General features: G+C 50.1%; 3 protein-coding genes and 1 non-coding gene across 6 annotated transcripts; 1 reads left to right on the top strand and 3 right to left on the bottom strand.

Annotated features, from left to right (window-relative positions):
• Nucleotides 1–695: 695 nt before the first annotated feature.
• RAB4B (RAB4B, member RAS oncogene family) lies at nt 696–9,497 on the bottom strand. Of its 2 annotated transcripts, none has more exons than XM_036275776.1 (8): nt 9,087–9,130; nt 8,100–8,180; nt 7,709–7,823; nt 6,291–6,353; nt 6,056–6,210; nt 4,906–5,001; nt 4,687–4,817; nt 696–1,073 (listed from the first exon to the last, which is right to left on the bottom strand). In XM_036275776.1, exons 1-7 carry the CDS (start codon nt 9,097–9,099, stop codon nt 4,702–4,704), a joined length of 639 nt encoding a protein of 212 aa, XP_036131669.1. In that variant the 5' UTR covers nt 9,100–9,130; the 3' UTR covers nt 696–1,073; nt 4,687–4,701. The 2 variants fall into 2 exon arrangements, with proteins under 2 accessions (XP_036131669.1, XP_036131668.1); XM_036275775.1 differs by lacking the exon at nt 9,087–9,130 and adding an exon at nt 9,333–9,497 and having other exon boundaries at nt 704–1,073.
• Nucleotides 9,498–10,353: 856 nt separating this feature from the next.
• Nucleotides 10,354–11,572, bottom strand: MIA (MIA SH3 domain containing). The gene is made up of 3 exons (XM_036275774.1): nt 11,446–11,572; nt 11,225–11,358; nt 10,354–10,761 (listed from the first exon to the last, which is right to left on the bottom strand). The coding sequence occupies exons 1-3, from the start codon at nt 11,570–11,572 to the stop codon at nt 10,552–10,554; spliced, it is 471 nt and encodes a 156-aa protein (XP_036131667.1). The 3' UTR covers nt 10,354–10,551.
• Nucleotides 11,573–14,201: 2,629 nt separating this feature from the next.
• Nucleotides 14,202–27,335, bottom strand: SNRPA (small nuclear ribonucleoprotein polypeptide A). 2 transcript variants are annotated; one of them, XM_036275038.1, is made up of 7 exons: nt 27,289–27,335; nt 26,731–26,825; nt 22,363–22,535; nt 19,762–19,941; nt 17,257–17,430; nt 16,515–16,603; nt 14,202–14,573 (listed from the first exon to the last, which is right to left on the bottom strand). In XM_036275038.1, the coding sequence occupies exons 2-7, from the start codon at nt 26,801–26,803 to the stop codon at nt 14,414–14,416; spliced, it is 849 nt and encodes a 282-aa protein (XP_036130931.1). In that variant the 5' UTR covers nt 26,804–26,825; nt 27,289–27,335; the 3' UTR covers nt 14,202–14,413. The 2 variants fall into 2 exon arrangements, with proteins under 2 accessions (XP_036130931.1, XP_036130930.1); XM_036275037.1 differs by having other exon boundaries at nt 26,731–27,324.
• On the top strand, nt 25,313–25,374 carry LOC118639660. Its single transcript, XR_004961235.1, has one exon. It is a non-coding gene; the product is annotated as a U7 small nuclear RNA (small nuclear RNA).
• Nucleotides 27,336–27,678: the final 343 nt, after the last annotated feature.

The following is a 27,678-nucleotide window of genomic DNA, read 5'->3' as shown; positions in this document are numbered from 1 at the left end:
CCTTCCGCGGTGGGTTAAAGCTGACTTGAGGGTGGCAGAGCAGTTGGGAGTATCCGGAGGGGACTTTATCTGTCCCTGGCAGAGGGTGAGGTGTCCTCGGTTCACCTGGACACAAGATAACATACTGGACTCCAGTACCCACGAGAGTGTGAACTGCACAAAGGCCCACACATAGTGCTCAGAGACACACACAGAAAGGATTTATGATCACACACAGGTGTATCAAAGGAGCCAAATTCACATCAAAACACAGAGACCTCAGGGGCACACATGCAAGTCAGAAACTGCCTTAGACTTTCAGGCATCAGACATGTATAGGTATCACACAGGCCTGAACTCTTATTCATGTTGGTGTCCCAAACACCAGCTTCATGAATACAATCACTGAGGACAGAGTCGTCACAAACAACTGTGACACACACACAAACAGCACACATTCCTACAGCTGCCATCAATCATGGCACAAACACAGGGACATCAGTGTTACATATGTGGGCCTCCAGCACACACTGTCATAAAATGTACACACAGTGATAGATTCTCTAACAGGCACCTGAGTCAGTAGTCATGGTGTGCTCCCATACCATGTCTGACCCAGAAATATGGCCCCAAACATCCTAACACTTGACTTTTCCATCAGATACCTCTTCTGCCTCCCCTCCCTCCCTGTCACCCCAAAATGATGGAGGCCAAGGCACTGGTATAAACAATGCTTTATGGGAGTGTGTGTGGGGGGTAGGCCTTCAGGTAATAAATAACTCGTATTAGCAATGGCAGGGCCAGGGGAACTGGGGCCAAATGGCCCTGGTCTCAGGCTTTGGGAACTCTTCGAGAGTGGTTAGGGGTTCAGGGGGGACAGAGGGTAGCCAAGACAGGAAGCAGCAGCAGGTACGGATTCCCCCTTCCCCCGTGGCTCAGTCTTGCTCCCTCAGCCAGGCCCCACCAGGCCAGGGAAAGGGAACAGGTGTCAGGGCAGCTTCTCTGGGGCCAGGGCAGGTGAGGGACTCGGCCTCTGGGGGCCTGGGTCTGGGCCCCAGCTGGAAGGACAGGGCTGGTCCTGAAGAACAGGTGAGCTGAAAGAAAAGCGTGAGGTGAACTGGAAGGATCCCGGCTCTGTCCAGCAGGTGAGTCTGTCTCATTTCTGGGTATTTTTCTGCCCTCCTATCTGTGTCTGTCTCTCTATACCCTTCTCTTTCTCCCAGGGTTTCTACATGGTCTGTCTGACTTTCTATTTCTCGTCTACAGGTAATTTGGGTCTGTCTCTCTCTCTCTCTCTCTCTCTCTCTCTCTCTCTCTCTCTCTCTCTTAGGGTTTCTCCTTGTTTGTTTGCCTCAGAGAGCTGTCTCCTTGAGTCTGTAGAGAGGTAGTTCAGTGTCTAAATTTCATGTCCCCATCTTTGTAGGTCTGTGTCTTGCCACAGTCCTGGATCACCCTAGCTCCAGGACTCATTCCAGGGTTTTCCACGCTGAGGAGACATATTTGATCAGTGGTTCTTGCTTTGCTGTAGATAGCATAACCTGGGAGTTTCCAGGAATCCTGAAATCACTTCAGAATCTCTGGGGTGATGTCCAGGTATCAGTAGCTTTTAACGATTTGCAGGTGATCCCAATGTGCAGCACATAATTAGTGGGGGGGGGGGACCAGTTTGGTGGGCCTTGACCAATCTTTTATTGAAAAAGAACAAAATGGAATACATAGAAAATATCTGAATGCATTATATGTAATAATATTGGTCCATGGAGCTACAAAGAGGATGAGTTGGTGCCAGAGGCTGGGGGGAATGAGGAGTGACTGCTTAATGGGCATGGTGTTTCCTTTTAAGGCAAAGAAATGTTTTGCAACTAGACAGAGGGGGTGGCAGCACAACCTTGTGAAAGAACTAAAATGCCACTGAATGATATACTTTAAAATGGCTAGATTTACCTTATGTGGCTATTGCCTCAATTTTTTTTTAAAAGACTATTGGTGCTAGGAAAACATGTGTTTCCGTTTTATATGTGTGTGACTGTATTAGATCAACATATATTTCCTCCTGCAGACTGCAGTCAAAAAAGTTTGAAAAAGCATCAACTTACTGTGTTTGATTCCCTGAGAGCAAACCCTGACACAGACCCTGTGCTAAGCCCTGTGGTGAAGAGTATACACCCATCCATTTCTGCACAGTCTTTTTTTTTTTTTAATCCTCACCAGAGGACATTTTTCCATTTTTTGTTCAGATAGAGTGGGAGGAAGACAGAGGAAGAGAGGGAGAGAGAGAGAGAGAGAGAGAAACATCAACGTGAAAGGGACACATCAAGTGGCTGCCACCCACACAACCAACCAGGGCCGGGGACAAACTGCAACCGAGGTACGTGCCCTTAGCGGGAACTGAACCCGGGTCTCTCTGGACCGCAGGCTGACACTCTAATGGCTGAGTCAAATCGGCACAGAGTCTTTAAATGGATAAAAAGAAGAAAAATGAAATAAACAGCCCTTGTTTATGAGTCTTTACAAGTCCTAGTCCCTGTTCTAAGCACTGGACATGAATTAACTATTTGTCTTCTCAACACCCACATGAGACAGGTACTGTTACTGAGGAAACCAAGGCCCAGAAAGGTTAAGGAATTTGCCCAGAGTTACCAAGCTACAAAGTGACAGCTGGAGTTTAAATGCAGTCAGCCTGGCTCTGGAGTCTGTGATTGTCACCTCCTTTCCTCCTTAGATGGAGAAGCAAATGCTATCCAAATAACAAGTTGTGAGACCATCAGCTAGAGGGAGGGACCCTGACTGGGATAAAGGTTCCTGCAGGACGAGTCCTCTTAGCAGAGGCCAAATGATGAGGGGGAGTTGGTGTAGGAAAGGAGGCGGGAGAACAGGTGCACCCAGCCGAGGCACAGCAGATGGAAAGGCCTGGAAGGAGAAAAGACCACTGCCCAAAGAACTCACCCTGGATTCCTCTCTCTCAAATTCCATATTCATTCATCCAGAAATCATTTTGGCTCTGCCTTCAAAGAATATCTAGTTTAATCCCTCTTCCCCACAGCCACTCTGGAGCTGCCAATGGCTGGGAGGGGAAGTGGGCATGAAGCAGAGGGGAGGGGAGCACTGGGAAGACATTCACACCCCCAGAGAGGTCGGGATGGGACCAAATCCTGCAGGATTTTGCAAGCCTGTTAAGGAGTTTGGAAGACACAAGGCTTTCTGAAGGAGGGGGAGGAGGTTAGCAGGGAAGAGAGGAAAGGAACAGTGTTCCTGGCAGAAGGAACAGAATGAGCACAGACCAGACAAATAGAAAGAATTTCAGTGTGGCTGCAGTGGCCTGAGAGCTGGGGAGAGATGCAGGTTGAGGCAGGTGAGGCTGGCAGAGGCCAGCCCCTGCAGGGTCTAATAACAAGCAGAGGAGCCTCACCTGTGTCCCATGGACCCTGGGAGCCACTAATGATTTTAAGCAGGAAGGACAGGATTGGATGTGCTTTAGAAAGACCCAGTGGCTACATCAAGCGGGAACAGACTGAAGACAGAGACTAGGGAGGATACAGAATCTATCCACACCTCAGCACCTCCTCTGCCCCCACTGGTCCTGTCCACCATTGTCTCTCTTTTTGTTGCTGTTGTTAATCCTCACCCAAGGATATTTTTCCACTGATTTTTAGATAGAGTCGGAGGGAGGGAGGGAGAGAGAGAGAAACATCGATATGTTTGAGAGAGAAACATTCATTGATTGCCTCCCGTATGACCCTGATCGTGGCCAAAGCTGGAACCTGCAACCTGGGTACATGCCTTTGACTGGAAATTGAACCCGCAACCCTTCAGTCTGCAGGCCAACGCTCTAACCACTGAGCCAAACTAGCCAGGGTTCCACCATTGTCTCTCACCTTGACTTTGCAGTAGCCTCCTTAATTCTCCCAGCAACCACCCCTGCCCCTACAGTCCCCCATTATATGTAGTCAGAGGGACCATGTGAACACTCAAATAGGATCCCATCCCTCCTCTGCTCAGAGCCCTCCTATGGCTTCCATCCCACCCAGCATATAAGCCAGAGTCCTCCCTGTGGCCCCTAAGACCCTAACTGATCTGCTTCCCTCCACTCCTGACCCCATCTCCTGCTGTACCATCCCTCAACACACACACACACGTGCACAAACACAAACCACTCCAGCCACGGGGCCTTTGCACTGGCTATTCTATCTGCCTAGAACACTCTTCTCCCAGGTCTCCCCATGACCTTCTCTCTTACCTCCTTTGAATCTTTGCTCAAATGTCACTTTCTCAGTGGGGACTTGCCTTATCATTCTGTTCAAAATTCCATTCCTCCACCCCCCACCCCTCTTTGCCCTGTATAACTCTTAACTCCCTAACAAGTATATAATTTACTTATGAATCTTGTTTATTGTCTGTCTCCTCCATGAAGACACGATTTTTGTCTATTTCACCAGTGACTTGAACAGGTCCTCAATGAATAGATGTTCAATGATTATTTGATGAATTATGAATGTGAGGGTGAGAGATCCAGGGCAGAGAGTTGGCAGTGGGATAGAAAGGACTTCCCCATGGCCAGGAAGATGGCTCCTTTAACTCAGATGTTTCTATATTTTTCTTTCTCCCTATTTCTCTTGTCACCTGTCCTTTTCTGTGTGTCTGTCTCTGCTCCATACTCTCCCTTGCCAGGGGACCACCCCTGCAGTCCCCGAGTCCCCATTATCCCACCTGGCTCCGCAGGTCTCAGCAGCCACAGGACTGAGGGGCCACGGCCTGGGCACTCCGAGGCTGCCGCAGCTGGCGAAGGGAAGCGTCACCGTACTGAATGCCTGAGCCCATCCTCTCAGGGTCAAGCTCACCTGAGGGTGAGGAGAGAGGTCAGAACAGGTCCCTTGGAAACCTCAGGCCCCTGCCTTCGACTCCCACTCGGGTCAGTCTGGGCCTCACCTGAGTCGATCTTATTCAGGATGGTGCGGGCACACTTCAGGAAAGCCTCCTCCACGTTCTCCCCCGTGAGAGCGCTGGTTTCCAGGAACATTAGCTCTGGGGGCAGACGCTCAGGTCAGGGCCTCAGTCAGTCCCCATCCTCCACTCTGACCCTCACCTGCTGCCTCTCATTCTGTTCCTCAAACACGCCGGCCTTTGTACACACCATCCCCCTGCCATGAATGCCCTTCTCCCCAGGTACCCACCTCGCTCTTCCTTCAGAGCTCAGCTCACACATCTCCTCCTCCAGAAAGTCCTTCCTACCTCGCAGGATGGGTTAGGTGACTCCTCTGGACTCCCATGGAGTCTGTGTCCCCCGCAGCCTGGCCCTGACCCCTCTGGGCTGTCACTGTAAATGGGCCTGCCTGCCCACCTACCCCACACTGGACTGAGAGCTGGGCCCAAAGCTGTCTTCATCACCTTGTCCCCAGCACCATCTAGCAAGGCCCAGGTCCACCACAAGTCACCTGTCAGTCACGTGCCAAGGCCTCACAGTAAATTAAGAGCCAGGATTGAAACCCACATCTTTCTTATGGCAACACCTCCTCTTAACCTGGAGGTTACAAACTGGAGGAACGTGGATAGTCCATAAGCCAGAAGGCATTTGGCCAACATGACATTTTTCAAATGGGTTTGTACTTGCACTCCTTTTAACACGGCTGTCAGTCTTGTCCACTCCCCAGTGCCAGTGCCGGCTAACGCTGGATCAACCCCAAACTATCTCCTTTAATCACAAAACGTACTTGTCCCCTAGGGCCATTGCAGCCTGCAGTTTCTACCTTATACCAATACCCTGCGCCCTCACCATGGTGGTTGGAACCTTCTTAGCAGCCAACATTATCAAGTACCCACTCCATCCAGGTGATGCTGAAGGCTTTCAATGAACCATGCCCCTTAACCATCACGCAGGATGTGAGACACAAACACCGTGAGCCCCCCTTTCTAGATGAGGAAACAGGACCAGAGCAGTCACATGTGGCAACAATCGGATTTAAACTCAGACCTCTCTAAATCTCCAAATTCCCTTGCTGGGCACAGCCATAGAGAGCCAGGAGGCCCACAGCCCCAGTGGACTACCCTCTATCCCTGCCACCCACCCTATGGCTCTCACCATTCTCCTGGGCAAAGCGGGAGGCCTCCAGAAAAGTGACCTCACGCTCAGGGTCCAGGTCCTTCTTGTTGCCACAGAGGATGACCACAATGTTGGGGCTGGCCAGCGTGCGGGCGTCTGTCAGCCAGGCAGCCAGCGAGTTATAAGTCTCCCGGCTGTGGAGAAGGAAAAAAAGGGGAGATGGACACAGGAGAGGGGCCACCCAGATCCCACCCCATCCACTTTGTACACCCACCTGGTGATGTCGTACACCAGCAGGGCTCCAGCAGCTCCTCGGTAGTAACTCCGTGTCACCGACCTGTGGGGCCAGGGGCACTGAGTCACCTCAGAGGCCGGGGTCTGCCCCAAGACTACCTCCCTCTGCAGAGAGAAGCTGGTGGTTCGGAGGCCCCGCCTTCACTGCTGGCCCATCCCCCAAAACCTGGCATGGTCTGGTCTCACCTCAATGTCACTAGGTCTTGCAGTCTGTCTCCCTCAGTCTCTATCTCACTTAGCTCTCTGTCCACCTCTGTGTCCCTGTCTTTCTGTATTTCTTCACTGGTCTGTCTTTCTCTCTGTCTCCCTTATGTGTATGTGTCTTTAAATATCTGTTTCTCTCTGTCTCTATCTATCTCTGGCTCTAGCTCACTCATGCTCACTCTTGCTTTCCCAGTATTCATTCATTCATTCAACATTTTCTGTCATCTCCCCTTTGCCTAGTCCTGGCTAGAGGCTATGCAGCTACATCCACTTATCCCTCTCCTGCTGTGTCTGAGGGAGGCCCCCTTCCCAGTGTGGTCAACTGTCTGCGTCTCCCTGTGTCACCAGTCTGGGTCTCTAGAACTCATGCAATCATTCCAAAAGCATATATTGAGCACTTACTGCAAACCCAATTCGTGTCACACACCTGTCTTTCCTTCACCCTCTCTCTCGGTCTCTCGCCTCTATGCACCTCACATAATTAACGACTAGTAAAGTAGCAGCTCTTCCTCACGGACTGTTTTCTCTCATTTCTCTCCTGTCTCTTCCTCAGACTCAGGATTTCTATGTGTCTATCACCTTTTCTGCAGACATTTCCTGAAGACATACTGTGTGCTGAGCCCTACTCATTTCTCTCCCACCAACAGAGAGAGATTTCTCCGTCTCTCTGCCACACCTGTCCCCCTTTCCCTGTCTCTGTTCTCCATCTCATCTCCCTTATGTTTCTCTTCCTCTCTCTCTGTCTCTCTTTCTCTCTCCTTCTCTGAGTGTATCTCTTTCAAGTGTCTCTCTGTCTGTTTTAGTCGCTCTCTTTCAATCTCTACCTTCTCATGCCCAAGCGTGTCTTTCTCTTCAGGCCTGGTCTCTCCGTGGGCACAAGCTCCATCCCTCCAGCCATATGGGTCTAACTACCACAGTCTCTCCCTGGCTCTCTTACTCTTTATTACACTCCTTTCTCCGTCTCTTTTTCTCTTACTGTCTCTGTCATCCTCTCTCCAGGGCTCCACTCTTTGGCTATATGTACCTGCTACTCAGTCTCTGTCTCTCTCACTCCCTTGCCTACCCTTTCAGGGTTTCCTTCCTCCTAACGTTGTATCTCCAAGTGTCTCTGCACACGTCTCTCTCCCATTTTCTCTCCTCTCTCCTCCCTCCTCCCCCACACCCTTTCTCTCCTTGGGAGCCCAGCCCACTTACCGAAACCGCTCCTGGCCAGCCGTGTCCCAAATCTGTAGTTTCACAGTCTTCCCACCCACGTTAACTACCCGAGATCCGAATTCCACTCCGATCGTATGGTTGGAGTCCTGTTTGACTGGGAGTAGTGGGAGGGCGAAAAGAGGCAGTGCAGGGGCTCAGAGAATTCTCTGTCCTCCAAGGCCTCCTCAATCTGTACAAACCCATTCTCATTGCTGGGGCAACTGAGGCTCAAGGAAGACCTAGCAAAGAGCATATACCACAGCAAGGACCAGGCAGCCAGCACTTGAGTTGTACCTATGGCCAGCCCTGCCCACCCCAACCACTGCCCACTTGCCCATGCCATGCCCATGCCCACTGTTCAGTGCTCCCGGGACCACTCCCAGACACTCACATTTATTCTCAATGAATTGATGAAGAAGACATGATTTGCCAGTTCCTGCACTGCCAATCACCAGGAATTTGAAGAGGAAGTCTGAGCAGATGGAGCCAATATCAGGAAAACCCAGACAAAATGAAAGATACAGGAGAAAATATGGAAACCAAGAGGCCATCACAGTCACAAGGAGAGAAACAGACACAGGCAGACAGTGGGTAACAACAGGAACAGATAATTCCCATGTAATGCTTACCATGTACCAGACACAGTTCTAAAGTTCTTTACCTACATCAACGGCTCACTTAATCCTTAGGAAAACTCGACGAGGGAGGTGTGCTAAGAATTATCCCCATTTTCCCAGATGAGGAAACTAAGGCCAGAAAGGTTAACTGACTTGCCCAAGGCCTACAGCTAGGCAAAGCTGGGATTCAAACCCAGGCCAACTGGCTCCAGGGTCCAAGATCTTATTAGCTATTACACTGCTAAAGCCTCTTTTATGAAGAACTACAATCTTGCCCTTGCCCACTAAGACTTCACCTACCAATCTCTGACTCATTAAGTCCACTCTATCCTCTGGCTTTCAGTCTACTCTCTGAAGATGACAAGCTGTTTCCCACCTCAGGATCTTTGCACTTGTTCCCTATGCTTTTCTCTATTTGTTGAATGTAGCTTCCTCTGACTCCTAAACCAATGCTCCTTCTACTGCACCCTGTCCTCCCACCTCCTATCCACCCACCCTGATTTTCCAATTCTAAGTCACTACTTTCTCTCCTCTACTCAAGGCCCTGCCCCTATTCTCAAGCTTAAACTCCACTCCTTGGCACTAGTCCCATCCCATAATTCAAGGGCAACTCGTCCCCAATTCCAGACCTCAAGCCAGAGCAGTCCTAGGGTCCAGAGCATCCCTTCCAGCAACCCTTAGCCCATCAAACTCCAGCCCCGCCCCATCCACGCAGCCTCCGCGCCGATATTTTAAAGCCCACCCTCTCTCTTAATGCCTACCCTGATCCCTCATAACTGGCTCTCTCAAATCCCGCCCCGAACTATTAAACCCACAACCAGACCCTCAGGCCCCGCCCAAATCGATTAAGCTCAGCGTCAGATCCACTAAACCCCTCCCAGCATCCACTAGGCCCTGCCCCATAACACCAGACCCCGCCCCCTGACATGAAGCCCCGCCCCATTCCCACAGGCCGCATCCTTCCTGGGCCCAGACCCCAGACTCCAGCTTCCGCCCACCATCCTCACCGTAGGTCTCGGCCATGACTCGGTCGCGGCCGCTCAGGGCCGCAATATGGCGCCGCGGCCGCGCCTGCTCTTCGGCTGCCAGCCGCTTCACTCCGGTTGCAGCCCCGGCTCCGTGCTACTCCCGGGGCCTGGCGCCGCCACTTCCGCCTCCACCCGCCTCCGGCGCGACCCGCTAGGGCTGCGGGATACCCGACCACACTTCCCAAAGGCAGAGATTGGCGGACTCGGCGGCCAGAAGGCGGGACAAACAGCGTGGATTGGTGGTGTTAGAGAGAACGAGCCGTAAGGGGCGAGACCAAGACAGGCGATTGGCGGACCAGTGGGAAAGGGCGGTGCAGAGATGCTTAGCCGAGCAGAGAAACGGATTTGGTCAGGAGTCCGGGGGCAGAGTCGAGACTCCACATTGGGTAGTAGAGGACTTGGGGCGGGGATGTGGATGCAAAGAAGGGAGTGTGGACAGGACCGATAAGAGGCCAGTGAGTGCGATTTCTGACCTCAAAGGCAGGAAGAATGAGAATTGGGGGGATACAACGCAGTTTTAACAACCTCCTTCCTCCCTTTGCAGATAATTTTCCAAGAAAACCTTTGCTCTGCGGTATCTTCCTCATAATCCGACTGGCTCATTCCCAATAGTTTCACTTCCTTCCATTGGTCTAGAGGACATTACAATCCCCGACTGGGCTGTTAAGATTGTGTGCAATATCTAAATTTAGGAGCCCACCTCGGGTAGAGCCCACCTTAGCTAAAGCAAAGGGCTTTTAGTCGGTGAAACTCTGCCTAGCAACTATTGACGTTATCGCAGTCAGTGGGTTGATTGGCTAGATTCAGGAACCTGGGGACCCATTTCCTTTCTAGATCCCCACCACAAAGACCACGGAGACTCGCAGTTTGCACTTAGCTGATGTATTTGCATAAAGCCGGGAGGAAAAAAAAAAAAAACAGCAGGGACGGCGGCAGGTTGAGCTCACTGGCAGTAGAAATCCCATTTCTGGAAAAGAGAAAGAGAAAACAGTGGGGACAAAACCAGCGGTCACACCACAAAGGATCTAGTGATTTTGGCAAAGGCTACAGCCGCAGGGGCCAGGTTTGGCCACACAAGTGCAATGCAAAATAGCCCAGGGCCCTCTAATCTAGCACCTCTCAACTGCAATAGGATTTAGAAACCACGCCCCATCTTGCAGATGTGAAAATTGAGGCAGTGAAGTCCCAATGCACACAGCTAGGCTGCCTGGGAGCCAAGGGCAGAAGCCTCTTTACCCACTATCATAACCCAAGGGTCCTCCCCCTCCAGATCCCTGCCAGCCCCCAACACACTCACATCTGTCTTCACATCGATTTTGCCAGGTTTCAGGGTCTGGTCCTCTCGTACAATGCTACTGGGGAAAAAACCCAGGCGAGCGGCCATGTCTCCATAGTAATCTCCCTGAACCTGGGGGAAAATGAGTGAAAAGTCCAGGTCCAGGAAGATGGCAAGCTCACTGCTTAAGATGTTTGTGCGCTAGCTCTTTTCCCTGATCTCCACATGGCTCGTTCCATCCTTGTCAATTAGATCTCAGCTTAAAGTCACCTGTTGAGGCCTCCCTGACCACCTGATGTAGTCACCCAGTTACATTAATTTTCAAAGCAGTACATTTGCTAGTATCTTTGAAGGCTTGTCTTCTTCCATTAGAATAAAATGGATTATTTGCTACTGTATCTTCAGTGTCTAGAACAGAACATAGCACCATAGGAGGGACCCTATAATTATTGCTAAACAAAGTAAAAAAGTAGATCACACTAGCTCCCCCACTCTATTTCAGTTCACCCCCTCAAATTTTCCCTTTAGTGGAAAACTAGGGGGGACTCCCACGCCACCCCCACACCCCTTCCTCCTCTGTTCTCCCATGACTCACACTGCCTCCCCAGAAGAGCCGACCCCGGCCTTTCAGCTTGGAGAAGACATACACAACTTGGCCTCTGTGTATTGTCAGGAAACGGCAGTCGGGAGCTACATAGTCCTGAAGGGCCACAGCTATGGAGATAGGGTCTGGGGAAGGAATAGAAGGAAATGACAACACCCTTCACTCAGGCTGGCAATCCAAGGCCCCCACTCCCCCACCCCCCCACCTCTTACGGCTGCACTCCTCATCGGCACACAGCTTCCGGTCAGCCAGCTTGGGCATGGGGCGACCCCCAACAGTGGGCCCTGGGAAAGCATACAGCAAGATGATGACACTGAGGAACACCCTGGACCAAGTCATCGTGGGCTGTGAGCAGGAGAGTGACCAAGGCGGGAATGGGGTCTCTGATTTCTTCTTGTCCTCCCTCTCTACAGCAGGACAAGGAAACCTGTGTTCTCCGTCTTGTCCCCGCCCTAAACAGGTCCCAAATTTCGCCCACACAACCCAGAGGCTGCTACCCAGCCAGAACCATTTCAAGGAGAGGGTGAGGGCTGCCCACCTAAGAAAATGCCCAGATAGATCCAAAGCTGCCCAGGCCACTCCAAGTGACAGCTACCCCCTCAGCAATCGGAGGCCCAGACAGGCAGGCTGAGATATTCAATTCCATCTTCTCGAGTTGGCCTGGGTACCTGGCTTGGAATTTCCTATGCTGAGGAACAGAACAGGCAGCCCTTTGATTGCCAGGAATAGCCCCAGCTCTCGAGTACTGAGTGAACCTTAGGCTAGGTGATACCCTGCCATGACCACTATTTATCCTCATCAATCACTTCCTGAGTGACCTGGGCTAAGCAATATTCTCCTCTTGGAGCCTCACCTTTTTCATCTGCAAAATGGGGATAATAAAAAGCTTATAGTTATTTATAGAACATTCACTGTTTATGTATTCTTAACTCAAATGAAGACTTTGTATCACCTCAAAAGGGGCTATCATAACCCCATTTTATGTGGAAATGGAAGCATAGAGCCTTAAGTGGAGGATATGAATTCAAGTCTCAACTCCAAATTGTGCTTCAAATAGAGAGCCACATGCTGAGGTCATTTTCCTGAGCATCATACTCCTCTCCACAGGCACTCTCACCTCTGGGACAGCAAGTCCAAAATTTAAAAAAAAAATTTTTTCCTTTATTCATTTCAGAGAGAGAAAATGTGAGAGGGAGATAGAAACACTGATGAGACAGAACATCGACGGGCTGCCTCCTGTATGTCCCCCACTGGGGATCAGGCCCACAACCTGGGCACGGGTCCTGACCGGGAATCGAACTGGTGACCTCTTGGTGCGTGGGTCAACACTCAACCACTGAGCCACACCGGCCAGACCCCAAATTTTTTTTTAGCGGGGAAGAGGATGAACAAACACGGGCTTGGGATAGGGAAGAATTCACCAAGGGCATGTAAGCCATCTCTACATACCCAACACCCAGCACCAAGTACCAGGAGAACGTTAAATAGCTCTACTCAAATGTCAACTCCTCCAAGACCTCTCTGGATCACCCAGTCACTGTTCCCCAGCCTCACCCTTTCATCATTCCATGATACCAGTTTTGCTGGTTATCAGAACAGAGTATTTGAAATTAGCTTGTCTATTTTATTCATTACTTTATATCCTATGCTAAGAACTGTATTTAGCACGTAAAAGGTACTCGACAAGTATATGCTAAATTTACCAAGTGCTTGCTAAGTGCCCGGTAGTGGGTAGGGCTGTGTGTGCTGGGGGTAGTGACAGTACAAACAGTACCACAGTATTAACAGATTCCTCTTTACACAGGAAGAAAATGACTGAGTAGATGGAGGAACAGCTAGGGAGTCTCCCATGCAGACAGCAGAGACCAGGACCTGCTGACCACAGAAGCAGTGTGGTGGACAAGATGTTTCCACTGGCCATCTGTAATAACACTGTGTCTTGCAGTGAAGGGGGCAAGTCCTTTCTCCTGCCAATCTTTCAGATCTTACAGGGAGAAAGTCTGCCTTGGGTACTACAAGTCCCATCACTTCACCAATGTTCCTCTCTAATGGAAAGAGCAGAGCAGGATCAGGCTTGGGCTTAGCCTTGGCAGGAAAAATTATCCAGAGAATGTAACGCTACGTCTCACTGTATCTATTTTTTGGTTTATTTTCTACTTCATTTCCTCATCTATCTGGTATGAGAAAGGGTCTTAGGTTTTTTGAATCAATGAAAACTCTCAAGATTAGGTATGTAATAGATGGTTAAGGAAGGTTCCCCATTCCTTCTTCCCTTATCCATAGCTTCAGCTGGAAACACAACTGTATAGCCAGAAACTACATTTCCCAGAGAGGAATTTGGGTCTTCTGTCAGCAAGAGAAGTCAACAGTTTGTACCAGCATCTGGTCCATAGCTTCCCATGTGTGAGCAAGTGAGTCTGGGCCTCCTGTCAGCAGCAGTGGCATCCTCCTGAATTCTGGATGGAAGCTCAATCAGGGGTTACAAACTTGAACTCAAGTGTCTCAGACCCAGACTGCCATTCCAACTATCCTTCCAATGATTTCTGAGCACCAATTCCCTTCTTCTTCCTGAAGTACCTACAGTGGTTGCTGTGGTACTGTTGCCACAACAGACGGCACTTCTGTGAAGATTAGAAAAAGGCAAAGAAAAACCTCTTCCTTAATTTTCATGTTAGAAAAGTAGTGGTCTACAAAGTGAACGGTGTGCCATTCAAGGTGGCATCCTTGTGCAGTCTAGAACCTGCCCCACCGTACATGGCAGCCTGGGTTTCAGTTTCCTGCAATGAATGCTGATTGAGACAAAACAGAAATGTGCCAAAGTAGTAAAGATGACTTCAGCTGGGACAATATGACTACATACTCTGCTTTCGGAAGGTTGCAAATGACAGGGCCAAAAATTCAGGCTATTTTGACATGCAGAAAAGGGAACCATAGAGAACGCGAAAATAAAAACAACAAATGGTTGTAGAAAATCAAACATCAAAAAACACTTTAATTCCAGCCTAACAGCGCCAGGTGCAATGTCTGGGGACAGACTCTGGGTACAATGCTGTGTGACCACTCACTCACACATGCGGCTCCAAGAAGGCCCCCGAGGGGGACTTACCTTCAGGAGGCCGAGCCAAGGGGAAGAGGGGAGGCCTGCAAACAGGGGGTAGGGGCAGGCATGGGGAAAAGGCGCTACTTCTTGGCAAAGGAGATCTTCATGGCGTTGTTCTGGGTGATCTTGAAGCCCTGCAGGGCATCTCGGGCGGCCCCTGCCTGAACCTCGTTGTCAAACTCCACAAAGGCGATGTCGTGCCGCCCTGGGACCAGCCGGACCTCCTTGAAGCCAGGGAACCTGAGAGAAGGGGACAGTCCTCAGGGATCTAGAGTCAGCATTTCCCCCTAGCATTCTGGCGTCTGATGGGCAGAGGCCAGGACGTTGCTAAACATCCTACAATACAGAGGACGGTCACAATAATAAAGAATCACCCGGCCAAAAACGTATATAGTGCTAAGTTGAGAAACCCTATTAAAAACAAGTGCACACACTGTGAACATATCAATTAAATAGCAATTTTAACACGAATGCCTACACAACCTTAACCTGTATCGAGCCACCAATCACCTCCTTCCCCTCATAACCCACCTACCTCCCGTCCAGAAACAACCACTCCTGACTGTTAGGGTCTGCTGTTTCTTTCATTTCCCTCTTCTCATTCCCTGCTTCCTTCTCCACTAGGCAACCATCCTCTTGTTGACCAGAGGGGAGGGGACCCTTTTATCCATCAGTATTCTTAAAAAATACGTTTTGTTCTGTGGACACGGTAAACATGTGGTATTGCTTTTCTGTTTTATCCAGTTGCTCAAAATCTCCTCTCGGCACCATTATATAGAACCATGCCCACAACACTCTGCTCCTTCTGACTGCCGCACAGACACCATGGTGAGCATCGCCTCTGACCTCTCCCTTCACCCAGACTACTTCCCCACCATGAATGTCCCATCTACACCCCCTTGGGACTCTTGTTAAGACATTTTTTAGGGCCTTCCTGCCAGTGACAACCCATAACAACATGCTTTTCATTAAAGATCTCCTCCATCCCTCTCAGGAAAAGAGGAAACACAAGAAGCACCTGGTGCAGAGCCCCAGTTCCTACTTCATGGATGTGAAATGCTCAGGATGCTGTAAAATCACCACCATCTTTAGGCAGACAGTAGTTTGCGTGTTGGCTGCTCCACTATGCTATCTGCCTACAGGAGGAAAAGCAGTGCTGACAGATGCTCCTTCAGAAGGAAGCAGCACTAAAAGCACCTGCATCGGCTCTCGCTGGTGTGGCTCAGTCGGTTGGGCACCATCCCGTGCACGGAAACAGAGCACATGCCCAGGTTTCTGACTTGATCCCCGGTAGGGGCCGGGCAGGAGGCAGCCGATCGATGTTCCGCTCTCAAATCAATGTTTCTCTCTCACTTCCTCTCTAAAACCCAATTAAATAATATTTTAAAACATAAATTAAATTGCCCTGGCCAGTTTGGCTCAGCGGTTGGAGCGTCAGCCTGCTGACCAGGGAGCCTGGGGTTCAATTCTGGCCCAGGGTACGTACCTCGGTTGCAGTTTGTCCCTGGCCCACGGTGGGGTCATGCAGGTGGCAACCAATCAATGTGACTCTCTTACGTCAATGTTTGTTTCTCTCTCTCTCTCTCTCTCTCCCACTCTGTCTGAGGATAAATGTCGGGTGAGCATTAAAACAAAAACATAAAACATAAACTAAATACATATACAAATAAATGCACCTGAATCAAGATGAGTGGGGAACCACCCCAATTAACACCTTTTGGATGAGGACATAGCCCCTAATTTCACTAAGCAGTGAATGGTTACCCTGTGCAGTGGCTGTAGGGTCTACACGTCATCAGCAAGGCACAGGGCTCAACCTCCCCGCCCCCACACCTGCTGTTTCAGCGTGCTGTTTGCCAGTCTGGCCAGTGTTCAAGGAGGTCTCACTCTTTTCCTTACATGTATCTTGCATCCTACAAACGAGAAAGCTAAGGCCCAGAGCCTCTCCACTCACACCCCATGAAGGTGGAAGACAGCACACACGCTCTGGCCACTGCTGAGCCCCAGCCTTGTCATCACCACACCCCGTGGGCTGTGGGCCTTTTCCACCTCTGGTCACTGTCCCAACTGCAAAGCCTAAGCAGGCACAGGGCTCCACCAGCAGAATTCCAAGGCCTGTCCCCATGGTGACACCTCATGGCCATCACCCTCGGCCCCTGCCCAGCCACAGGCCCCACTTACTGGTTGAAGAGCATAGATAGCATGAGCTCATTGGTCTCCTCTGGCAGGTTGGTAAGGAACAAGATGTGATTTGGTGGGTTTTCTGAAAGCTGTGGGGGAAGAGACGGGAGCCCATGAGTCTAGTGGGGGATCTGCTGCCCTCCTGCTCTCCACACCCCCACCCTGACTGAATTCTTTCTAGCCCTTCACCTATGTTGCTGCCTGTCTACCCTGCTTCACCCCATCTAGCCTGTGAGCCACAGGAGAGCACTGCCACATCAGGAGCAGGGGCTCAGCAGATCGTCACTGAATGTGAATCCAGGTGTTGGCCACTGCTCCAGCTTGACCCAGACCTTCCAAAGCTCCTCCAACAAACATACCAACCCTTTGCTACCCCACAACTTCACCCTTATCCTCCAACAGCACTTCCTCAGGGAGGCCTGCCCAGACCACCCACCTAAAACAGCAACCCCTTGCCCTGGCCACGTGGTTCAGTGGTTAGAGCGTCAGCCTGTAGATTGAAGGGTGCAGGTTCGATCCCCAGCCCTGCTTGGGGCACATGCAGGAGGCAAACAATCAATGTGTCTCTCTCACACTGATACTTCTCTCCGCCTCCCTCCCCTAAAACTCAATAGAAAAAATATCCTCGGGTGAGGATTAAAAAATAATAAAAATTATAAAATAAAGTAGCACCTCCACTAGTCCCCTTCGATTCCCATGTTCCAACTATTTATACAAGACCACAGGAGGACTAGACACTTACAGGCTGAGCAGGTGGCATCTGGCCTGGCATAAGCTGCTGTGGAGGCATGGCCCCCGGTGGGATCTGGCCGGGTGCGAGACCTGGAGGTGGGATCATGCCAGGGGGTGGCATGTAGGGAGGCTGGCCCGGCAGGTGGTGCATGATGCGAGGCGCCTGAGTCATCGGCGGCATGCCCTGTGGAGAGAGGGAGGGCTGGATTGAGTGGGGCGGCTGACAGGTGGGAGTGACAGGTGTCCCTAGCAGGCACAGAGGAGAAGAAGTCGTTAGAGGAAACCCAGGTGTGAGACACGGAGAAAGGCCTAGATCTGCAAGAAGTGAAAAAAAAAAAGGCGCCCAGCCCAGCAGGTGTGACTCAGTGGATATGAGCATCACATGGACTGAGAGGTCCCAGTTCAATTCCAGGTCAGGGCTCGATACCCAGTGTGGGGTGTGTAAGAGGCAACCAATCGATGTTTCTCTCTCTCTAAAAAAATCAACAAATTAAAAAAAAAAAAAAAAAAAAAAAAAGGCACCCAAAGAGACAAAGAATACCAAGAGAAACAGATGAAGCAAAACAGACCCAGGCCAAGGTGGACATAAAATCAGAAAGTTAGCCCTGGCTGGTTTGGCTCAGCGATTAGAGCGACAACCCTCCAACCGGAGAGTCCTGGTTCAGTTCCCACTAAGGGCCCGTACTTTGGTTGCAGTTTGTCGTATGGGTGGCAATCACTGGATGTGTTTCTCTCACATCTATGTTTCTTTCTCTCTCTTTCTTCCTCTCTCCCTCCCACTCTATCTGAAGATAAATGCAAAAATGTTCTCGAGTGAGGGAAGAAAAAATTAAAAAACCAGAAAGTTAAAAAAAGTGTATTTTTAGCCCTTTCCAGTTTGGCTCAGCAGTTGAGCATCGGCCTGCGGACCAGAGAGTCCCAGGTTCGGTTCCCGCTAGGGGCACGTACCACCAAAAAAAAAATGTATTTTAGTATTAAAAAATTAGCCAATGTGACTTAACTTTGTTTATAGATATTAAGGAGGGAAAAGAACTAGAGGAAAAATTCAAAATATTAACAACTGTTAACTAAAAAAAGTGAAAATAAACACTATAATGAAAACACTACTTTTGCTTCTAAGAATGAAGTTTGAGGAAAAACCAAAGAAACAGATCCAGAGACCTACAGAGAAAAAAAGAAACAATGGAAGGCAGAGATGGACAGGGATGGTCAAGGCAGGTGCAGAGAGAGGAGTGGCAGCAAGGGGAAAATGGAGACAGCCTGATGACACAGCACGTGCCCTGAGGGGACAGGGCTGCCGGAGAGGAAATCACACCCAAATAGTCAAAGGTGGACAGAAAGCTGGACACAGGAGAGGGAACAAGGGAAGAGTAACCCAGTGTGAGCTGGCATCAGCGCACATAGGACAAATACAGTGTGACCCACCAGGAGAGCTCATGTGGAGACCTGGAGACCTACAGTGGGTGCGATTCATCCATCCTTTCTTTCTTACTGCGTGTTTCTGCATCCTGTTTAGAAAACAGGATGCTCCTACTTTTCATGCCCTCAGTAAGGGTCATGAAGACGTTTTCCTGTTTTCTTCTAGAACCTTTATTATTTTAGCTGTCACATTCGGGTATATGAACCTTCTCAAATTAACGTGTACCTAGTTGAGATCGTTTTTCTTCTTATGGATATCCAATTACTCCAGCATCATTTACTAGACAAAAAAAGTCCTTTGCCACTGGACTGCAGCGTTAGCTTCACATGTTGATTAACTACATGTGTGGACCTCTGTCTGAACTCTATTTGGTCCCACTGGTCCATCTTCCTACCCTCATGTCAATACCACACCATCTTGACGACTGTAGCAGGCCCCCCAGCTTTATTCTCACCTATCTTGCATTGCCTTTCCAAAGACATTGAAAAACAGGCTGTCAATGTCCCCAAAAATTCCTGTTGGGGTTCTTACTGGAACTGTGTTTAGATCAATCTAGGAAGAACAACATCTGAACAGTGGGGAGCTTCTCCAGCCATCTGCTGAGACTGTCTCCAATTTCTCTCAATATTCTGTAGTGTGTGTGTGTATGTGTTGCACCTTTTATTAGATTGACTCTTCAGAGCTATTTTTCAGATTGAAGTCTACTTCTGTGTGACTAGCATATAGAAATAAAATGTATTCTTTTCCATAATGACTTTATGCCTGGCAACATTTCCAAATTAAATTCACTTATTAATCCTAACTATTGGTTAGCAGCAGCTTCTGGATTTTCTACCGAGAGCAACATCAAGGTCAAGGAGAGAGAAACCAAGAGACTGGGACACAAAGAAAGAAAGATCCTAGGGAACAGCCTGGCAAGCAGGGACGGGCATTTCTGAGGAGACACCCTCATCCAGAGGCACACAACCTACATAAGAAAATGGAAAGGGGTTGGTGTCTGAACCCCAACAGAGACCCTTTACCCCCGCTCCCCCCTGAGCCCTCTGCCAAGCTATGTAGCAGAGAAAGGCCTGGTGATGAGGGGCCCTAGCTTACCGGGACAGGCCCCGGGACAGCTCCCACTACAGGGGCAGCTGCCCCGCCCTGCACGGCTTTCTTGGCAGCTGGGGTCTCCTGGCTCTTGGGCTTCCTCTTCTCCCGCTTCCGGTCACGCTCCACAAAGGTACCCTTCATTTTGGCAATGATATCCGAGTCGGTCTTGGCGTACTGGATGCGCTGCCGACAGAGAGCCAAAAGGTTAAGAGAGTGGACTTTGGAGCCAATCAGCTGGGTGCAAAAGCAGACCTTACCAGGAGCTGGGCGAGCACAATGTTAAAGAGATCACTAGGCTTCAACATCCTCATCTCTAAAATGACTGCGATGACTACATGAGTTCAAGTGCTCTGAGCAGCACCTGACACATAGGCAGCACACAGCGGGCTGTCGGACTTTTGAAGGGAAGGTGGGACAGCCCTGGGCATCAGGCTGCAGGTGGAAGCCTCAGTTGACAAGACAAGAGCACTCTGCAGGGGCTTTCAGCCACTCCCTGCATTTAGTCCCTGAGCTCAATTCCATCCACTCAGCTGTCTGTGGAACCTCTAAAAGCCCTGCCCCATGGAGCCTCTTCAGTGGGAAGAAAAGACAAAGAAGATTAAGAAGTGAACTGGAGCCCTGGCCAGTTTGACTCAGCAGTTAGAGCATCGGCTTGCGGTGCAGAGAGACCCGGGTTCGGTTCCTGCTAAGGACGCATACCTCAGTTACAGTTTGTCCCCGGCCCTGGTTGGGTTGTGCGGGTGGCAGCCACTCGATGTGTCCCTTTCACATCGATGTTTCTCTCTCTCTCTCTCTCTTCCTCTCTCTCCTTCCCACTCTATCTGAACAAAAAATGGAGAAATGTCCTCAGGTAAAGATAAAAAAAAAGAAGTGAAAGAAGTGAACTGGAGAAGTACTGAAATCTTCAGCTAGGGTGTCCAGGAAAGGCCTGGTGACACTGGTGTAGAGACACAGAGGGAGGGAGAGAGGGAGCCTTGTGGGACATCTAGGGAAAGAATGTTCTAGCAAAGGGAACAGCCATCAAAGAGGTAAGGGGTGCATGGGGAACAGCAAGGGAGCCAATGTGGAAGAAAAGAAGGGAAGAGATAAGGTTACGGAGGCAACGAGGACCCTGAGGACCATGGGGAGGACTTTGTCTCTTACTGAGAAAGCCAGGAGCTATGGATGGTATAAGCAGGAGAAAATTTCACAAGGAGCAGCCTGTGGGGAGCAGGGGATAAAGCAGGGAGACCCGCAGGCAGGCCGCTGCCACAGGGATGGTGGTGGCTGAGCCCAGGTCGGTGCAGGGGCAGAGTGAGAAGTAGGCCGCTGGCGAGTGTTTTGAAGGCTGAGTTGACAGGACTCCCTGACAAAGCTCACACATGCCGAAACGCATGATATGCTTCAAGCAGTGACTTGGGAAGAAAAGCAGGGGAGGGTCAATACAGAAAGATGTACAGTGTTTATACCTCAAAAGCTAATTCCTAGCTGCTCCAGAAAGGTAACGGGAAGATGTGGCAACTCTAGGCCTACAGACCCAGAGGTGGCGAGAGATAGGAGTCAAAGACATGGAGACGAGAGGGCTCCGGGTGTCTGCTGCCTCGGGCCCACACTCTTCCACATGACCCGCTGCCCCACTGAGGTCACCTGCCTGGGACCTGCAGGCACTGACACTTGCTGTCCCCTTCCAAGGAAAATGGTTCAGGGAGACACATTCCAACCACGTCAAACTTGAAAATCTATTAAGGAATAAGAGAAAAGGCCCGAAGAACCAAAGATGTCCGCCAGCGATCTGGCAGGAATTTCAGCTCACGGCAGGGACTTCAAGCCACTCCTTACCTCCCAGACTGCCGCCCGCCCCTTGGCCGTCTACTTGGCCTTGTGAACATCTGCAACCCAACACCCTTTCTCCCATCCCACAGCCTCTGCCCTGGTCCTGGCCCGACCCCTCCCACCTAGACTCCTAACCCAGCCTCCCCTTCAGAACTGGACCCTAAATCCCCTCCTCCAATCCACTCTGTCCAACAGCCACAGGCGTCTCCCTAAACCTCTCCCAGGCTCTGCAGCACCCTGGGAGTCACGTCCACTTTCAGGACAAACTCGAGCCCCTTAGCCTGACTTTGGTCATGCTCTGCAGGCCAAGCCCTCCCCACCACCTCCCACTATCACTCCAGCCAAATGAACTTGACTCGCTTCCTCAATTACACATGCTGTTGACTATCTCTGGGCCTTAGTCCACATGGTCCCTCTGCCTAACATTCTTCCTCCCTCTACTCCCCAAGCCAACTCCTCCTTCGTCTCACCTCCTCCAGAAAGCCTTCTCTGAACCCCCAGCCTGGTTGAGGTGCCCCCCACCTAAGCTTGCCCAGCTCTGTGCACATCCTCCATTCCAGCTCTGACCCTGAGCTGTCCCCATTGTGGGTCTGAGAGGGCAGGGCTGGGGGCTCCGTTAGGCACTCTGTGTCCCCATACCCCAGTACAGGGAACAGTAAATGCTGAGGAACAGCAAGAGAAACTCCTGTCCTAAAGGGACTGGACTACAGGTGACAGGAGGTCCAGGCCCAGTGGTCTCCTACAGCACCTCGCACACAAGTACACATACACCCTCCACCCCACAGTGCTCACCATGGGCTTGTCGTAGAAGGGGAAACCCTGCATTGAGCGCAGGGCGTTGGTGGCGCTGCTGACCTCCTTAAAGATGACAAAGGCCTGGCCCCTCATCTTCAGGCTCCGTGACACCAGGATATCCAGGATCTGGCCAAACTGGGAGAAGATGGCATACAGGGACTTCTTCAGCTCTGCAGTGGGGGGAGGAAAGATCCATGGGTGACTAAAAGCCTTGGTACCGTGCCTGGGTCTTAAGCTCCCTTCTTCAGAGGAAAGTGCAGCCCAGAAGGGAAACATCGGCCAACTCAGAGTACCCAGAATACCATGGGTCAGCAACCCCTCAAGAGCCAGCAGTAACAGTGGCAGCCAAGTCGCACTTAAGTGGTTGTGTGTATTCCTGTGTGAGAGGTTATCAGTAACAGTACCCAACCCACTCTGTGGCTGTATGAGGAACACAAGTCACACATACAAAGGGTATATAGCAAAGTCCATCACTTCTTTTGCTTATTACTAGCACCCTGACTAGGTCTGTACAATGTGGCTCTAGCCAACTCCTCCAACCTCCTTTCCCCATACTCCAAAACTCACTCTTGTATCTCCAGCCACAGACCTCCCAACCCTCCCTAACCCATCATACCATACTGCCTCAGGATCTTTGCACTGGCTGCTCCCTCTACCAGGAACACCTGTCTCCTAATGTGTACATGGCTGCCTCCTAGTCACCCAGGTCTCAAAGGCCTTCCTTCACTACCCTGTCTAAAGAAATGCCCCCTTGCCCTGGCCGATTTGGCTCAGTGGTTGGAGCGTCAGCCTGCAAACCAGAGACTCCCAGGTTCGGTTCCCGCTAGGGGCACGTACTAAAAAAAAAGAAAAAAGAAAAAAAAGAAAGAAATGTCCCCTCATGACATTTTCCCCCTCCTCATACCCTACTTGCTTTCCTTCGTGGCATTTTCCATCTCCTGGCATCACCTTTGCTTACTTGCTGTCTAGCTCTCCTTCTGAAGAGAAGCATTTGTTCACCCAAGTATTTCCATATGCAGTGCAGACTTCAGCACACAAACTTCTCCAAAAATATTTGCATGACTAAAGATACCATTGTTTTATGGGGGGGAAAATGTTATTAAAGACTTGATTTGGAGCCTGTTGTCTCTTTTCAGTAAATGAACACCCCAGATTTTTAAACAAAATCTCTTGATTTTACAAAACAGAAAAGCCACTGAATTCTCACAAACACCCCACTGAGGTAGTAACTATTAACTGTCCCCATTTTGCTAACTCGGAAACAGGTTTTCAGAGTGTCCCAAGGGTTCTGGGAAGACCCTGTAGAGCTGGGACTGGGACCCAAGCGCATCTGAACCCAGTATCACATCTCACTAGAACCCAGTATCACCATGCCTTACTTCACAGCCAGAACAGGGCACCAATCTAATGCAAAGGGTATCTGAGCTGAAGATGTTTGGTGAAAAAGATACTATGGAAGGAAAGAAAAGAAAACGTGGAGGGGGGCGGGACGAGGAAAATATAGGGCAAGCAAAGGGGTTTTGAAGCAATCAACTAAAAATTCTGATGACGTTTCTGAGTTGTTTCCATCCTCCATCCCCATGAACCCAACTTGGGCCTCAGGCATTCTCCTGGACTCTAGCCTTTCCCCATTTGCCCACTCCCTCCATGGCTGGGAAGACCTTTCACAGCTGAGTGCCTTGCCTGGCCCCCCATGCCCTCAGGACAAAGTCCAACGCCTCGCCCTGCCCACAAGCCTCATGGGCCATCAGTGCACTGCTCACCAGAATCTTCTCCAGAAGTCACAAGCCACTAGGCCTCAGGCGCACACACAATTGCTTATGGTTCCCAGAATGTCCAGGATCTTTAGTCCCTAGACACTGCACATGCCGGTCCAGGTCAGGAACACTCTCCTCCCTCACTGTAACAAATACTACATTCGACCCACAGCTGGAAATCTATGTGTATGGAGGGCCGACTCAGGTTATATGTGGAGTTTCTACTGCATGGGTGGTCGGCACCTCAATCCGAGTTGTTCAGGGGTCAATTGTACTGTTTCCTCTGCCTGGAAAGCTTTCCCAAAGTATCTTGTTTTCTGTGAGACTTAATGAACCCACTTTCTCAGTGCTTCCAGCCCTGTGCTTCCCCAGCCATGGCCCTGCCTACTCCAGGATCTCACTGTCTGCTAGCAGGTCTCTCATCCCCACTGACTTGTGCTCTATGAAGGCAGAACCAGAACTGTCCCAGTCACCAGTGTGTCCCCAGCACCGAAAAGTATTGCCTAAGCACAACGCTCTAAGACACTGGTTCTCAACCTTCCTAATGCCATGGCCCTTTAATATAGTTCCTTAAGTTGTGGTGATCCCCCAACCATAAAATTATTTTCGTTGCTACTTCATAACTGTAATTTTGCTACTGTTATGAATCGCTATCGGAAATATGTGTTTTCCGATGATCTTAGGCGACCCCTGTGAAAGGGTACCCAAGGGGTTCGCACCCCACAGGTTGAGAACCGCTGCTCTAAGAGGACATGGGTGATTTACACGGCTTATTTTGTTTTCAACAGCAAGTTTATTGGTAATCTGACTTAATCCTAGCAAAATCCTTTGGTTCCTCCCACAATTTTCCTGAGGTGATAATCAAAGCTAACATGTATCCAGCCCTACTGCTGGGTACCATAAAAAGAAGTACTGCTTGCCCTGGCCGGTTTGGCTCAGCGGTTAGAGCGTCGGCCTGCGGTCCAGAGAGACCCGGGTTCAGTTCCTGCTAAGGGCACGTACCTCGGTCGCAGTTTGTCCCCAGCCCTGGTTGGGTTGTGCAGGTGGCGACCACTCAATGTGTCCCTTTCACATCGATGTTTTTCTCTCTCTCTCTCTCTCTCTCTCTCTCTCCCTCCCACTCTATCTGAACAAAAAATGGAAAAATGTCCTCGGGTAAGGATAAAAAAAAAAAAAAAAAAAAAAAGAAGCACTGTTTATGACTCTTTTTGAATTTGTCTAATGGGTCTTCTGATTTTTACCGGAGGCCCTAAAAAAAAAAAAAAAAAGGCACTGCACGGAGGCTAAACTAATTTAATCCCTGAAACATCCATGCAAAAAAGGTACTATGATTTTGCTCAGTTAATTATAGAAAATAAGGTTCAGCCCTCGCCGGTTTGGCTCATTGGTTAGAACACCGGCCTGTGCACCAAAGAGTCCTGGGTTCGATTCTACCCAAGAGCACGTACCTCGGTTGCCGTTAGTCCCCAGACTCAGTTGGGGTTGTGTGGGTGGCAACCAATTGATTTGTCTCTCTCACATCAATGTTTCTCTCTCCCTCCCACTCTGTCTGAAGATAAATGTAAAAATATCCTCAGGCGAGGATTAAAAAAGAAAATAAGGTTCAATAAAGGCGATAATTTGCTGAAGAAAATGAAAAGGTATGTCTGATGTCAAGAATTGGGTTGGCCCAGGCCGGTGTTACTCAGTTGGTTGCAGTGTCGTCCTGTACACCAAAAGGTCAGGAGTTCAATTCCCAGTCAGGAAGCATAAGGGAGGCAATCAACGTTTCTCTCTTTTCTTTCTCTCTTTCTCTCTAAACCAATGGACATGTCCTCAAGGACTACAAAACAAAAAACAAAAACAAAAACAAAGAATCGAGTTCTTGAGCAAAATTCCACACTGGTGACCTCAACCACTTTTCTTTGCTGTGTGACCTTGGGCAAGTCACATCACCTCTGAGTCTCAATTTCCTAATCTGAGAAACGGAAACAACAGTTACTTCCTGTAGGGTTCTTGTGAAAGTTAAATGTAATTAAGATACATATCAGCACCTGGTATAGAGTGTTATTCACCATCATTATTCATTTCTTTTTTTGTGTGGTATGTGCCCCTAGCAGGAACCGAACTCAGGACTCTCTGATCCGCAGGCCAATGCTCGACCGCTGAGCCAAACTGGCCAGGGCCATTTCATTTTTAAATGAGACATTTTCATTGTGGGCTGATCACTGAAAGCATGACACTGATCAAGCCAGCCCCAGTTCTTGCCCTCATGTAGCTCACATGCCAGTGGAGAGACACCCCAGAATCATCAGGGCCTAGGATGCGAGGAAAGGATACAGGGCCTATGGGAAATCAGATAGGCACCTAAGGGGAAAGGAGATGGGGAAGGCCTCCTGTGAGCTGACATCTTTAGGGATGAGCAACAGTGACCAGGTTAATAGGCAGAATGCAAGGTGAACTGGGGAAGTGTTAAAGCCAGAGGAAGCAGCATGTGCAAAGACCGAGGGATTAACTCTGGTGTCTTGCCTGGAAGACATGGCTGAAGAACAGACGTGTATGCTGGGGATGAAAGAGGGGGCCAGCTAGTGCGAGATAGCCTGGAGTCTGGACTCCCTGGAGAACTCACCATCTTTCTTGATCTTCTCATTGAGGTTGTTGATATAAATAGTGTGGTTGGGGCGGGTCTCGGGAACTGCCATGGAGGAAGGTGCTGCGGTAGGACTGAAAGAATGAAAAAAGTAACTTCAGCCCTGGGTTTCTCAAAACCCCTTCTCCTAATGTGGGATTAACGGGCTCCTCAGAGATCTTCTTTCCAGGAGGAAGTCAGGTAAGGCGGGGAGGACGGAAGAAGGGTGCACAGCTTAGAAAACAAAGCAAACGCAGGAACCCCCTTCTCCTCCCGCGTGGTGCGGCAAATCTCGAAGTTTACTACGAGTCCCAGGATGCTCCACGCGACTTAATAGGCGGAGCGTATTGAGTGGTGGTTCCCATTGGCCCAGCTCTCACATGGCGGCCCAGGAAAAAGAACCCGGAGGTAAACGCCAGTTAAAGGAAAGGGAGATTTTGTGGTGCCCTGGCCACGCGCAGTGGGAAAACAGTTTCCCCACACGAGGCGCGGGAAGACCCAGGTGCCAAAAGCTCCGCCTGCCCGACGCCTGGGCCGCCTGCACCCGCAATCACTTACCAACAGAGCTACTGGTCCGACAAATGGCTCCTGCTGCGTTTCTGAGGGCCGAGCATGAAGCTCCCTCTCCTCGACCCGCCTTTTTCGTTATGCAAGCCAATCCCCGCGCGGAAACGTCGTAGCTTGACCAATCAGAGTAAGTCACGCCCACTCCTGCCAATCAAATCTCGGGCCAGATCTTACCAAATCAATCTCCGCCCAGAATTTGCCAATCAAAAGGGTCGTTGGGTTCCCGCCAGGAGAAAAACCCCGCCGTCTACCAATCAGTGAAGAGTGCGCTTCTTGCCAATTGGGTCGCGGCTTGCACTCCCTTCGGAGGCACCTCTTTAGAAGCCCCACCTCTCCCCTGAGACCCGGCGTTCTCTGTCACGTGGGGGCGAAAGGGGCGGG

The sequence above is a fragment of the Molossus molossus genome, unplaced genomic scaffold (genome assembly GCF_014108415.1).
Source record: "Molossus molossus isolate mMolMol1 unplaced genomic scaffold, mMolMol1.p scaffold_m16_p_21, whole genome shotgun sequence".
In the NCBI taxonomy this organism is placed as follows: Eukaryota; Metazoa; Chordata; class Mammalia; order Chiroptera; family Molossidae; genus Molossus; species Molossus molossus.
The sequence above is the reverse complement of the archived record's forward strand: the minus strand, read 5'-3'. Positions and strand labels throughout refer to the sequence as shown.